We start from the raw sequence: 13694 nt of genomic DNA, 5'->3' as shown, positions 1-13694 counted from the left end.
AGTTGTACCTTGTCCTTGTGGAATACCATATACGGGGGATCTGCAGTCAAAGCTCGAAGTTCCGAGACATGTCTAGCCGAGGTGATGGCGACTAGGAAGGCTGTCTTCCAGGAAAGGTACAGCAGCGAGCATGTGGCTAAAGGCTCAAAGGGGGAACCCATAAGCCTAGCTAACACTAGGTTTAGATCCCAGGTAGGGGTTGGGCGCTTGACCTGCAGGTACAGCCGCTCCAAGCCCTTGAGGATTCTGGAAACCACGGGATGAGAGAAGATAGAACTGCCAGTTTCCCCAGGGTGGAAGACAGAAATAGCTGCAAGATGCACCCTTAGAGAAGAGATCGCTAGTCCCTGCTCCTTGAGGGACCATAAATAGTCAAAGATAAGGGGGACCGATACACCTTCGGGGATAAAGTTACACTGAGCGCACCAGTGGGAGAAGCGCTTGCACTTGGCGAGATATGTCGTCCGTGTGGAAGGCTTTCTGCTTCCCAGCAGTATCTGTTGTACTGAGGCGGAACAACGCAACTCAGATTGGCTCAACCAGACAGCAGCCATGCTGTCAGAAGAGACTGCAGGTCCGGGTGGTGAAGCCTGCCGAAGTCCTGCATTATGAGGTCCGGACATAGCGGCAGGGGGATCGGTTCTGCCATAGAGAGGTCAAGCAATCGGGTGTACCATTGCTGTCTCGGCTGTGCTGGAGCGATGAGGAGTAGTTGGGCTCTGCCCCTGCGGAGCTTGAGTAGGACTCTGTGGACAAGAGAAAAGGGTGGGAAGGCATAAAATAGGTGCCCCTTCCACGGGATTAGGAATGCGTCTGAGAGGGAGCCCGGGTAGCGGTCTTGCAGGGAGCAGAACACCTGGCATCTCCTGTTCTCTCGGGAGGCATAGAGGTCTACGTGGGGAAACCCCCATTTCCGGAAGACAGAATGGAGAATGTCCGGATGGATGGACCACTCGTGAGACAGGAAGGATCTGCTCAGTTGATCTGCCAGAGTTTTCCGGACTCCTGGGAGAAAGGACGCTACCAAGTCTATTGAATGGGTTATGCAAAAGTCCCATAGTTGTATCGCCTCTTAACAAAGGGGGGAGGATCGTGTCCCTCCCTGCTTGTTTATGTAATACATGGCCGTTGTGTTGTCTGTGAACACTGCAACACAACGACCCTGTAGATAGTGCTGGAACGCTTGGCACGCCAGTCGGACTGCTCTCAGTTCTCGGACATTTATGTGCAACGCCAACTCCCGAGACAACCAAAGGCCTTGAGTGCAAAGGTGCCCTAGGTGAGCACCCCAGCCAGAGATGACGCGTCCGTTGTTAGGGACGCGGAGGGCTGTGGTGGATGGAACGGCAGACCTGCACACACCAGGGATGGCGTCAACCACCAGTCGAGGGAGCTGAGGATGCTCGGTGGAATTGTGATTACAATATCCATGTCGTCTCTGCCTGGACAGTAGGCTGATGCGTGCCACGTCTGAAGGGGGTGCATGCGCAGTCGGGCGTGCTTTGTCACGAATGTGCATGCAGCCATGTGACCGAGGAGGCCAAGGCAAGTGCAAGCTGAGGTCATCGGGAAGCTTTGAAGTTTTTGTATAAGTGAGACTATTGCCTGAAAATGAGGTAGAGGTGAACTGGCCGTTGCAAGATTGACGTCCAGAGTGGCCCCGATGAACTCTATCCTTTGCGTCAGCACTAGGGTAGATTTTTCCAAATTGATTATCAGGCCTAGATGCGTGAATAGGTCTTGATGATGCTCACATGATTGGTGACCTGTGCCTCGGAGGTCCCTCGAATAAGCCAGTCGTCGAGGTATGGGAAGACATATATTCGACGACGACGGAGGGAGGCGGCGACTACCGCCATACACTTCGTGAATACTCAAGGGGCTGTGGAGAGGCCAAAGGGAAGGACCGTAAACTGATAGTGGTGATGGTTCACCACAAAGCGTAGATACCGTCTGTGCGGAGGATAAATTGCAATGTGGAAATACGCGTCCTTCATATCGAGAGCGGCATACCAATCTCCGGGATCCAGGGAAGGGATGATGGTCCCCAGGGATATCATGCGGAACTTGAACTTTTTCATGAACTTGTTCAGTCGCAGGTCTAGGATAGGCCGGAGGCCCCCTTCCGCCTTGGGGATTAGGAAATATCGTGAATAAAAACCCTTGCCCCTTAATTCCTTCGGTACCTCCTCTATAGCCCCCATTGCAAGGAGTCTCCGAACCTCTTGCAGGAGGAGTTGCTCGTGAGTGGCGTCCCTGAAGAGGGACGAGGAGGGGGGTTGAGAGGGAGGGGGTGAAGTAAACTGAAGATGGTATCCAAACTCCACCATGCGTAGGACCCAAAGATCTGAGGTTAATTGGGACCACACAGGGAGGAACGAGAAAAGGCGGTTGTAAAACTGAAAAGGATCCTGGGAGACAATTGGTACACTGCTCTCGGGTGCACCCTCAAAAGTTTGATTTGGGTCCCGCTGTTGGCTTAGTGGGACCGGAACTGTTACCCCCTTGAGGTCCAGACTGACATCTGCGGTTGGTACAACCTCGCCTTCTGGTAAAGTCTTGCCTTGGTCTAGGCAGGGGGTAAGGGCGCTGATGTTGGGAGTGGAAGGATCTTCTTTGAGTCTGAGGCATATGCATTCCGAGCGAACGCATGATTACGCGATTGTCTTTCAGACTCTGTAGCCTAGGGTCTGTCTTCTGTGAGAATAGGCCCTGGCCATCAAATGGTAAGTCTTGCATAGTGTGCTGAAGTTCAGGTGGCAGGCCTGATACCTGAAGCCATGATATACGTCGCATGGCGATTCCAGAGGCGACCATTCTAGCTGCTGAATCCGCAGCGTCCAGTGAGGCCTGTAGAGAGATCCACGCTACTTTCTTTCCTTTCTCCAGTAGTGCTGTAAATTCCTGGCAGGAGTCTTGCGGGACCAGCTCTGTAAACTTTCCTACCGCCTCCCAGGTGTTGTAATTGTATCTACTCAGCAGGGCTTCTTGGTTTGCCACCCTGAGCTGGAGGCCTCCCGCGGAATAGATTTTCCATCCCAACAAGTCCATACGCCGAGCGTCCCTTGATTTAGGTGCAGGGGCTTGTTGGCTGTGGCGCTCCCGCTCATTGACGGACTGTACAACCAATGAATAGGGAGGGGGGTGCACATATAGGTACTCATACCCTTTGGAGGGCACCATGTACTTCCGTTCGACCCCTCTGCTGTGGGCAGGATGGATGCCGGGGATTGCCAGATGGTGTCTGCCCTGGCCTGGATCGAACGAATGAACAGCAGGGCCACTCTGGTTGGTGCCTCCGCCGACAATATACTTATCACCGGGTCCTGGAACCTCCTCTACTGGCAAGTTGATATTCTGGGCGACACGCCGCAGGAGGTCCTGGTGTGACCTGAGGTCAATTGGAGGCAGGCCTGACGATGATGTCTCCGCTACCGCTTCATCCGGAGAGGAGGAGGATGAAAGCCCCAGGAGGAGTGGATCCTGTACCGACTCCTGATCCTGAGGGACATCCGGAGCCAGCAGATCATGGGGGTCCGGTGCGGGGGCAGCCGCTTCCTCCGTACCAGCAGGGGGAGGTCGGCTGACAGTGGCCTCTGGCACGTGGTGTTCTGACAGACCGGAGCGTGATGGCACAGCAGGTTCACCTTGGGCTTGGTGATGAGCCCAAGGTGTCCAAAAGGACCACTGATGAGGTCCCTGGTCCGGGCCGTGGGTTCCTTGGGCGAACCTGCTGTGAGTGTCTGAATCCCCATAGGAAGCACTGTCCGCATGGGATGATACGGATGGGTGCTGAAAAGGCCACAGAGGAGCTGAGACCATGTGGGGAGGGTCTCTGCGACTAGTCGAACTGTTTCCAAGCAGTACCGGAGAACGGTACCGGGAGTCATACCGGTACCGAGAGTGAGACTGGGACCTGCTACCGGTGTGGTGCTGGGAGATTGACCAGTGCCTTGAATCCCTGTGCCGGGATCGGGTGCGAGATGTGCAATGCCGCGAGTGGTGCCGGGACCTGGATCGGTGCCGAGAGTATTGGTTCAGCGATCGGGATCTCGAACGGTGCCGCGAGTATGACCGGTACCGGGACTGCGAGCGGTGTCGGGACTGGGATCGATGACGGGACCGAGAGTGTCTGTGGGACCCGGATAGTGACCAGCGACATATGGCGGTGCCGGGCGAGGATGGTCTCAGCAGGGCGGGCTTGCCTAATGATTGGACAACCCACACCGGCCGTGTCGGGGGTTGAGGCAGCTCAGTCTCTGTCAAGGCAATCAACTCCCTTGCCATAGAGAATATCTCCGGCGTGGAGGGCACGATAAGCTCAACCACGGCCTGTGCCAGGGAGCTGGTAGGCACCGGACTCGATGGCTCTTGCAAGACCGGAATCAACGGCGCAGAAGACGTCGGTGCTGCAGCAGTTGACGGTGCCGGGCGGTCTGAATTAGTTAGGTGCTCTGACTGCGGTGTAGGCACAGGAGCCGCAGGAGTCTTATGTTTCTTGATCCTTGGGGAGAGAGAGCAGTGCCGGGCAGGATCCTGGACCGGTGATGGCTGGTGTCGAGGAGCCTTCACGGTGCCCATGCGCTCCGGTGCGGAGGAGGCACTTGTCCCCGGTGCAGCAGTCGTTGCCGAAGATGGAGGAGTTAGAGCTGCCTCCATCAGGAGCTGCTTGAGACGAATGTCCTGCTCCTTTTTCATTCGGGGCTTGAAAGCCTTGCAGATGCGGCACTTGTCTGCAAGGTGGGATTCGCCCAAGCACTTGAGAAAGGCGTCGTGAGGGTCTCCTGTGGGCATCGGCCTATGACAGGCTGAGCACGGTTTGAAGCCTGGTGAACCGGGCATGGGCCCCAGTACCGAGTGAGGGGAGGGGGCTAATCCCTGATCCCTCTTAACTATATACAATAACTACTACAAAGAACTAATAAAACTAACTAGAACTATAGAATATTGAACCATATACAGAATAACAATTAGAACGAGCGTATAGCTAGGGAGGTGGAGATCAGCTAAGCCGCGCTCCACTGTTCCAGCGACCGACACGGGCAATAAGAAGGAACTGAGGGGCGGATGGGTCGGCAGGGGTATATATCCGGCACCATAGCGGTGCCACTCCAGGGGGCGCCCTGCTGGCCCACTAAGTGTTGCTAGGGTAAAAATCTTCCGACGAACGTGCACACGGCATGCACACACTTAACTGGAATGGATATGAGCAAGCACTCGAAGAAGAATCATTAATTCTTAAAGCTAAGCAGGGTCTGACCTGGTTAGTAAGTTAGAGGAGCAATCTACAAGAAAAACCCAGATGGTGGAGGAAGTGGTGTTGTTGATTGAGTAGGGGGTGCTCTTTCCTCTGGATCAATATCAAACCATATTGAGTTCAGATCTAATACTGAAGTCCTGACCACATATGGGCAAAGATCCAATTAATAAGCAGCTCCACCAATAATATCAGACTGATAGGATTAGTCTCTGTGTGGCCAAGATGAACTTTGAGAACGTGACAATTGATGTAAATATTGGGACCCAAACACTTTTCTCAAGCGATTCTGCGGGGCTCAAAAAGATTGTCCTGACTACTGGGCAATTTCTATGGCATCTAGTCCTATTACGTGTGCTGTTAAACTAGTGTTGGTGCTATTTGTGGCCAGGTTTGGGTCCCCTATGTGCCCTTACTACATCCTCTGGATTTAGCCTCTCTAGACGGGGAGGGTGTGTAGTTCAGATACTTGTAGCAGAATAATATGTTCCTGCATCTTCATTTTACATCATCACTTGAGGGTGACTGATTGGTCTGAGGATGATGATGTCTCCAAAGTTATAATTATTATTTATCCTTCCCTGAGAGATCTTACTGTCTCACCCAAACATTTTGTTTTCATACTGTATTCAGGTTACAGATCCACTGACCCTACTGTACTGAAGGTGGTGTCACTTGTGGTGGAAGCAAAGCAACTTTGTGGGGGGCAATGGAAAAGGACTCCATACCACTCAGCCCCCTACAGAACTGTGCCATGCACAGCCAGTTTGTTCAGAATGCATGCAATGTCCAGAATATGGTCCTCAGTAGATAATGACTTAACCTTCACTTTCACTGCCCAGAAGTAGTTCACTGTTTGTATCTTGGGCTAGACTCAAAGTATGTCAGTCTTCTATTACTGCTGTAATCTGTCTCCAAGATTGTGTAAGCGTCTCATAGACTCATAGACTCTAGGACTGGAAGGGACCTCGAGAAGTCATCGAGTCCAGTCCCCTGCCCTCATGGCAGGACCAAATACTGTCTAGACCATCCCTAATAGACATTTATCTAACCTACTCTTAAATATCTCCAGAGATGGAGATTCCACAACTTCCCTAGGCAATCTATTCCAGTGTTTAACTACCCTGACAGTTAGGAACTTTTTCCTAATGTCCAACCTAAATCTCCCTTGCTGCAGTTTAAGCCCATTGCTTCTTGTTCTATCATTGGAGGCTAAGGTGAACAAGTTTTCTCCCTCCTCCTGATGACACCCTTTTAGATACCTGAAAACTGCTATCATGTCCCCTCTCAGTCTTCTCTTTTCCAAACTAAACAAACCCAATTCCTTCAGCCTTCCTTCATAGGTCATGTTCTCAAGACCTTTAATCATTCTTGTTGCTCTTCTCTGGACCCTCTCCAATTTCTCCACATCTTTCTTGAAATGTGGTGCCCAGAACTGGACACAATACTCCAGTTGAGGCCTAACCAGCGCAGAGTAAAGCGGAAGAATGACTTCTCGTGTCTTGTTTACAACACACCTGCAAAATAGCTTCCCTCTACTGAGAAGTGACAAGATGGGGTGGGATTCTGTGGTTCACAACACATTTTGTTGTACAGTACTTACTTCATCAGAGGCCAGATACACAAAGAGGTGGGCCACTTCTTCAGCAGTAGCCATTCTACCAGTCTTCTGTCTAGCCAGAAAGTCTTTCAGGGCCTAGAAAAAACAGAACATTCCATGTATCACCGCTATACACTGAAATATGTAGCCATGATGACTTTGTGCTACATTAAAAAGCTATGTGGTCAGATGGCCACAAGCTCATAACATGATTACTGTGCGGATCGTACATATGATGCCCAAAGAAAATACTGGGTGGGTGACTTAGGGTACATCTTCACAGGGATAAAAAATTGTGGATAGTCTGGGTCAGCTGACAGAGGTTCACAGGAATTGGGCTCCCGGGCTGAAAAACTGCTGTGCAGACTTTTGGGCTTGGGCTAGAGCCTCAGCTCTAGGACAATGAGAGCCCATTGTCTGACCTGGGGCAGCCATGGCCATGCTGTGTGTCTTTTATCCCTATGCAGGTAATACCATTAGTGGTCTAAGCTTCAGAGTTGCAAAACACCTCAGTACCCTGGAGCTAGCGGTTTAAATTCCAGTAAGGTCGACTCAGTCATTTCTCCTTTTGCAGCAGACAGAATTCTGTGCAGAGGTCTTGCAGATGAGAACCTAAGAACTCAGCTGAGTGTTTGCCAAATTTTTCCTCTCCTTCACTGTTGTGTAGTTTACAGCACATCAGTTTGTTGCTGCCATATGTCCAAGAAGTGGCTCTATTGTATTGGTGCTGTAGACATAGTATGTGATTGTAAAATATTTGGGAAGGTCGCAGGATGAAATGCACTGTGGTTTTCTTTAGCATAGTGTCATGGAAGGACCTGCTGATGCCACTCTGGGCACCAGGTGACCAAGCAGGCAAAGCACAATCACTGCTGTTGCTAGTCTTGAATACTGAGATTTAGGCAGAAATGCTGTTCAGTTTTACCCAAATTCTTTAACATAATTTATATTTGTGCATGCACACAGCTAAGTAGCCTGCTTACCTGTTCTGGGTTGGGCCTGGCTTGGATCCTCTCATGTAGAGATGGAGTGTCAACAGTTCCTACGCAAATGTTCAAAATTTAAAACAAATACTCCACCGCACTGAACGTGAGCAGTCATGACAAAGGACTTCATCACCATTAATCCCATTATTTACACACTACCATGGCTGTAGAGGACTTCATAATAAGATTGGGATAAAGTTTTCAAAAGGGTCTAAAAGATTTAGGACTCTAAATCCCACTGACTTTCAATGAAAAACAGACTCTTAAGTGGCTGAGAGTCATTTCTGAAAATGGAACTTAGTAGCCTAAGTCATAGAAGTGCTTTTGAAAAAATGTTACCCACAACTAACAAAAAAAAATGAGCAACATCCCTTCCCCAGTGTTTACAGCCTATGCCTATGAATGCAAATAGCAAAAATGTTAAAACTGCCTCACTATTCTGGATAGTGACAAAGAGAATCTTTATACTGATAGTAATCTACGCAAGAGGACACTAGATGATTTATTATCATATAGTATTTTTATGGCAGCTCACTTCCTTACGCAATTTTACTGTCCTGATCATCACCAGGGATAGGTGATGCAGCTTTGTTTGATGCCACTGAATGTTCACAAATGAGAATACAAATCAATAGTTCAAAAATAGATTGTGGCATTCTCTTGGCTTAGAGAGATACTATAGTCGTACAACATGGACTTCTAGCTACCTATCCCAGGGTATCCTCCTATTCCATTGCAGTGACTAGGACCCTATGTGGAGAAAGATCAGCACAAGAGATGGGGTTTCATTTGAACTCAGAGGTTACCACTAGCTTGAGATCAGCTTTTAATTGCAAAGAGTTTCAGAAATGGTCCTTGGTTTGTGTTGTATTTTATTTCTCCCCAGTGTTGTGAGAGGGGAGGAATGGAATTAAGTGGGAAATCAGTGCTGTGATGAAATAGCCAGGCAATACTTGAGAAATATCTGGGAACAGCTTCAACCTTTATATTCTAGGCCTATTAAGGATCTTCTACAGCAGCAGGACTAGCTTTCTCCCTTGGCATTAGTAAATAAATTAGTTTTTACTTGGCTGCTCATGTAACACCAACAGACCTCACTCGGTGGTGGGCGCGATCTAACCTAGGGCCTTTGGAACTTAGTGCATGAGCCTCTACTGCATGGGCTAAAAACCAGCTGGCTATTAGGTATAGCTGTAGAGCAGACTCATTTTATATCTCTCTCTAAGTGGTCTCAGTTTCACTAGATGGGACAGAACACCACACCCAGGAGGTGTGTGGGTTACACTCACATTTACATAATTCAGGTGTTCTTTGATGTGAGTTTGTTGCTCAGCTTTAATAGGCGTCCCACACATGCATAGAGAGGAAAGCATTCCACAAAATTAATAGTGCTTGATTTGGCCAATTAAAAATTATTTTAAGGGGGCAGCAGTCCTCTAAGATTGCCTCTATCCTCCTTTCTGTTGCTGCTCTTTCCCAAAGTACCGCTCCCCTCCCATTATACGGACCTATTCCCTGTGTCAAGGAGGAAGGATGAAGCACCTTCTTGAATCTGTGTTGGTTTCTTCAGTTGGCTATAGATGCACTTCAGACCAATATAAGGTGCTCCTTCCATACCATGAACTGAACATGCTGCCTGTCCCGGGCTCCTAGGCTCTAGTATGTGGTTTATCTGTTTGTTAATTATTAAAAGGTGATGCTGGTGGGATGTGAAGAACCATGCACAATTCATGGCGTGCCAAGAGGTGTGCAGGTTTTCTGATTTCTCACCCAGAGTTTCACCCCAAGTCCTATATGAACAAACCCCCAAAGCTCAACAGGAAGCTCAGATGAAACCGCGAAGTTTATGCCTGTTTTCAAGTTGCAAAGACATTGAGCTTTGCATGGCTGCAGCAGAAACCCCAAACTGGCCTAAAGTCACTCAGAACAGTACCAGTGTTTTACATACGGTTTGTGAACCTTCGGGGGATGGACTTACACAGGCCCTGAGCACCTACAACTCCAAGTGAAGTGAGAGGAAACAGCTGATGCTCATCACCTATGAAAATCAGGCCTTTTCCCCCAATTTCACCAGTTTGGGGTTTAATGAAACCCACTGCAAAACACTATTAAAATACACATTCACAGCACTAGTTTTGATGCTTAAAAATAAAAAGCAGGTTAGATTTGGTAGGTGTGCACGGACACGCCTATGGTATGTGTCCTTATGGTTGCCACTGCCATACTAACTTCCCTACACTCTCACCAGGCATGCCAGCCCACCTCTCTGGCTTTTACATCACCTAGATCTAGTCACATCCAGTTTTGTTGCACAATAGCAAGACATCAGGAATGAGGCAATTGTACTTTCAGCATTCCTAATCAGCAACTGAAAGCACCATTTCCCCCTTCATCCCCCAATCTACTTCTCCAAGTTGCAACTTTCATGTCCAGATAACTACTGGTATAATACACCTTCAAGATACTCTGGGCATATGTAGGTGTCCTTTTGTAGGCCACAGAGATTGGAATGCTATAAAAATAGCGATTCTTAATTTTACATTTCAGGAAATGCCAGAAGAAAGTCTTAAATGTGGTTTCTCCCTTGACTGCTGATGCCTTCAGCGGCTGTTTGCAGGTGGTTGGGCTGTTTTTAAGTTTCATTTTCTATCAACAACCTCAAACTAAATCTGGAGCATTAAGTAGGCCAGGTGGCGTGTAGCTTTGAGCTAATGCTAAAGACAAATCTGTGTTTTTTCAGTGTCAGCTCCAAGTTTACAAAATGCTGCAAGGGCTTACTTACCCGGACATATGCAGTTGCATCTGATGCCTTGTCCAATGAAATCAGCAGCTATGGACTTGGTTAGACCAATAATTGCTGCCTTTGAAGTACTATAGACACATCGATTTACAACTCCTGAAAGAAGAGGTTAGTGTTCGGGTAACATGAAGATCAAAACACATGGTCACATTCCCATATGAATCTGCTTTTGGGCTCTAGAACTTTCAGGATGACATCTTCTTGAGCAGAGGATGAATGACAAGCTGGCTAGAGCGCTGATTGCTAGACAAAGGAATCTGCATGTGTAGAGTGCCGTTCAAGAACCAGGATACAGCAGTGTACTGACCAATAGCACAGAATGAAAATATCTGAGGAAGTGGCCTAGGAAGTTTATTTTTAAAAATTGCATAAAGATTTATAAAGGAAAGGGAACGATCTGCCCCTCACACACACAGCTCTTGTTGGGTAACCCTTATGCAGTTGGTACGAAGGAAGCGGTAAAAACCAAGAAAAATGATATATGTGGCATGGTACCACTACATGAGGCAAAAGATGGTTACTCACCTTTGTAACTGTTGTTCTTCGAGATGTGTTGCTCATATCCATTCCAATTAGGTGTGTGCGCGCCGCGTGCATGTTCGTCGGAGACTTTTTACCCTAGCAATACTCGGTGGGCCAGCAGGTCGCCCCCTGGAGTGGCGCCGGTATGGCGCCTGATATATACCCCTGCTGGCCCGCCCGCTCCTCAGTTCCTTCTTGCCGGCAGTGGGGAAGGAGGGCGGGTGTGGAATGGATATGAACAACACATCTCGAAGAACAACAGTTACAAAGGTGAGTAACCGTCTTTTCTTCTTCGAGTGCTTGCTCATATCCATTCCAATTAGGTGATTCCCAAGCCTTACCTAGGCGATGAGGTCGGAGTGAGACGTTGCGGACTGTAAAACCACTGCGCCAAAAGCGGCATCGTCTCTAGCTTGCTTTACCAGCGCATAGTGTGATGCGAAGGTGTGCACAGAAGACCATGTGGCCGCACGGCAGATTTTATGTATGGGGACATGAGCCAAAAACGCGGCCGAGGAAGCCTGAGCCCTGGTAGAATGGGCGGTAAGGGGTCCCGTTGGCACACTGGCCAAGTCGTAACATGTCCTGATGCAGGACGTGACCCAGGATGCAATACACTGGGAGGAGACTGCCATGCCTCTCATGCGTTCCGCTACTGCCACAAACAATTGTGGTGAACGCTGGAAGGGTTTAGTTCTCTCAATGTAGAACGCGAGAGCCCTTCGGACATCCAAGGAGTGGAGCTGTTGCTCTCTTCGGGATGAATGCGGCTTTGGGTAAAAGACTGGCAGGAAGACGTCTTGGTTAATATGGAAGGCGGAGACGACCTTAGGGAGGAACGCCGGGTGCGGTCGCAGCTGTACCTTGTCCTTATGGAACACCGTATACGGAGGGTCCACGGTCAGAGCCCGAAGCTCCGAGACTCGCCGGGCCGACGTAATAGCAACTAGGAAGGCCACCTTCCAGGATAGGTACAGCAGCGAGCATGTGGCTAAGGATTCGAAGGGGGGGCGCCATGAGCCTGGTTAGAACCAGGTTCAGGTCCCAAGTAGGGGTAGGCCGTTTGACCTGAGGGTAGAGTCGCTCCAGGCCCTTAATAAATCTTGACACCACTGGGTGAGAAAATATGGACTTGCCAGTCTCGCCTGGATGGAAGGTGGATGTAGCCGCGAGGTGGACACGTAGAGAGGAGATCGCCAAGCCCTGCTGCTTGAGAGACCACACGTAGTCCAAGATGGTGGGGACTAGCACGGCGAGTGGGTCGTGGCCGTGCTGACTGCACCAGCAGCAGAAGCGTTTCCATTTCGCTAGGTAGGTTGAACGCGTGGAAGGCTTCCTGCTGCCCAACAACACTTGTTGTACTGCATCGGAACAGCGCAACTCGGACTGGCTTAACCAGGCAGGAGCCATGCAGACAGATGGAGGGACTGTAGGTCCGGATGGCGCATCTTGCCGAAGTCCTGCATGATCAGGTCCGGCCAAAGAGGTAGGGCAATCGGATTCGCCAGGGACAGATCGAGCAGCATGGTGTACCAAGGCTGCCGCGGTCACGCTGGAGCGATCAGGATGAGGCGGGCCTTGTCTCTCCGGACCTTGATCAGGACTCCATGAGAGGGAAGGGTGGAAAGGCGTAGCAAAGACAGCCCGTCCACGGTATGAGGAACGCGTCCGACAGGGAGCCCGGGGAGCGACCCTGCAGAGAGCAGAACACCTGGCATTTCCTGTTCGATCTGGAGGCGAACAGGTCTATCTGGGGAAACCCCCACCTCTGGAAAATGACATAGAGGACGTCCGGACGGATGGACCATTCGTGGGACAGAAAGGATCTGCTCAGGTGATCCGTAAGGGTGTTCCGCACTCCCAGGAGAAAGGAGGCCACTAGATGAATAGAGTGGGCTATGCAAAAGTCCCACAGACGTATTGCTTCCTGACACAGCGGGGAGGACCGGGTCCCACCCTGCTTGTTGATGTAATACATGGCCGTTGTGTTGTCCGTGAATACCGCAACACAATGACCGTGCAAATGGCGTTGGAATGTCTGGCATGCTAGGCGAATGGCCCGTAGCTCCCGCACATTGATGTGAAGAGTCAACTCTCTCTGTGACCACAGACCCTGTGTACGCAGGGTCCCCAGGTGCGCGCCCCGGCCCAGCGATGATGCGTCCGTTGTCAGGTACACTGAGGGCTGTGGGGCGTGAAACGGTAGGCCCACACACACTTGGGAGGGCGTTGTCCACCACCCTAGGGAGCCTAGAACATTTGGTGGAATCGTTACGATTGTGTATGGCATCCCTGCCTGGTTGATAGACCGACGCGAGCCAGGTCTGCAACGGGCGCATGTGGAGTCTTGCATGTCTGGTGACGAAGGTGCATGCGGCCATGTGCCCCAGGAGAGCGAGGCACGTTCGAGCAGACGTGGTCGGGAAGGCCCGCAAGCTTGTGACCATGGACACTATGGCTTGGAATCGGTGCCGGGGGAGGCTGGCCGTCGCGAGGTTGGAGTCCAGCACTGCCCCTATGAATTCTATG

General features: G+C 50.2%; 1 protein-coding gene across 8 annotated transcripts in view; it reads right to left on the bottom strand.

Moving 5' to 3' along the window:
- BDH2 (3-hydroxybutyrate dehydrogenase 2) overlaps positions 1-13694 on the bottom strand; it is a 36182-nt gene that overhangs the window by 1403 nt on the left and 21085 nt on the right. For all 8 annotated transcript variants that reach the window (XM_050944540.1, XM_050944539.1, XM_050944538.1 and 5 more), the window contains 3 exons: positions 10626-10739; positions 7841-7899; positions 6861-6953 (listed from right to left, as the gene is read on the bottom strand). In XM_050944540.1, the coding sequence (XP_050800497.1) occupies positions 6861-6953; positions 7841-7899; positions 10626-10739 (266 nt within the window). The remainder of the gene's footprint in view (positions 1-6860; positions 6954-7840; positions 7900-10625; positions 10740-13694) is intronic.

The sequence above is a fragment of the Gopherus flavomarginatus genome, chromosome 3 (genome assembly GCF_025201925.1).
Source record: "Gopherus flavomarginatus isolate rGopFla2 chromosome 3, rGopFla2.mat.asm, whole genome shotgun sequence".
In the NCBI taxonomy this organism is placed as follows: domain Eukaryota; kingdom Metazoa; phylum Chordata; order Testudines; family Testudinidae; genus Gopherus; species Gopherus flavomarginatus.
Note: the sequence above shows the minus strand (reverse complement) of the source record. Positions and strands in the feature narration are given on the sequence as shown.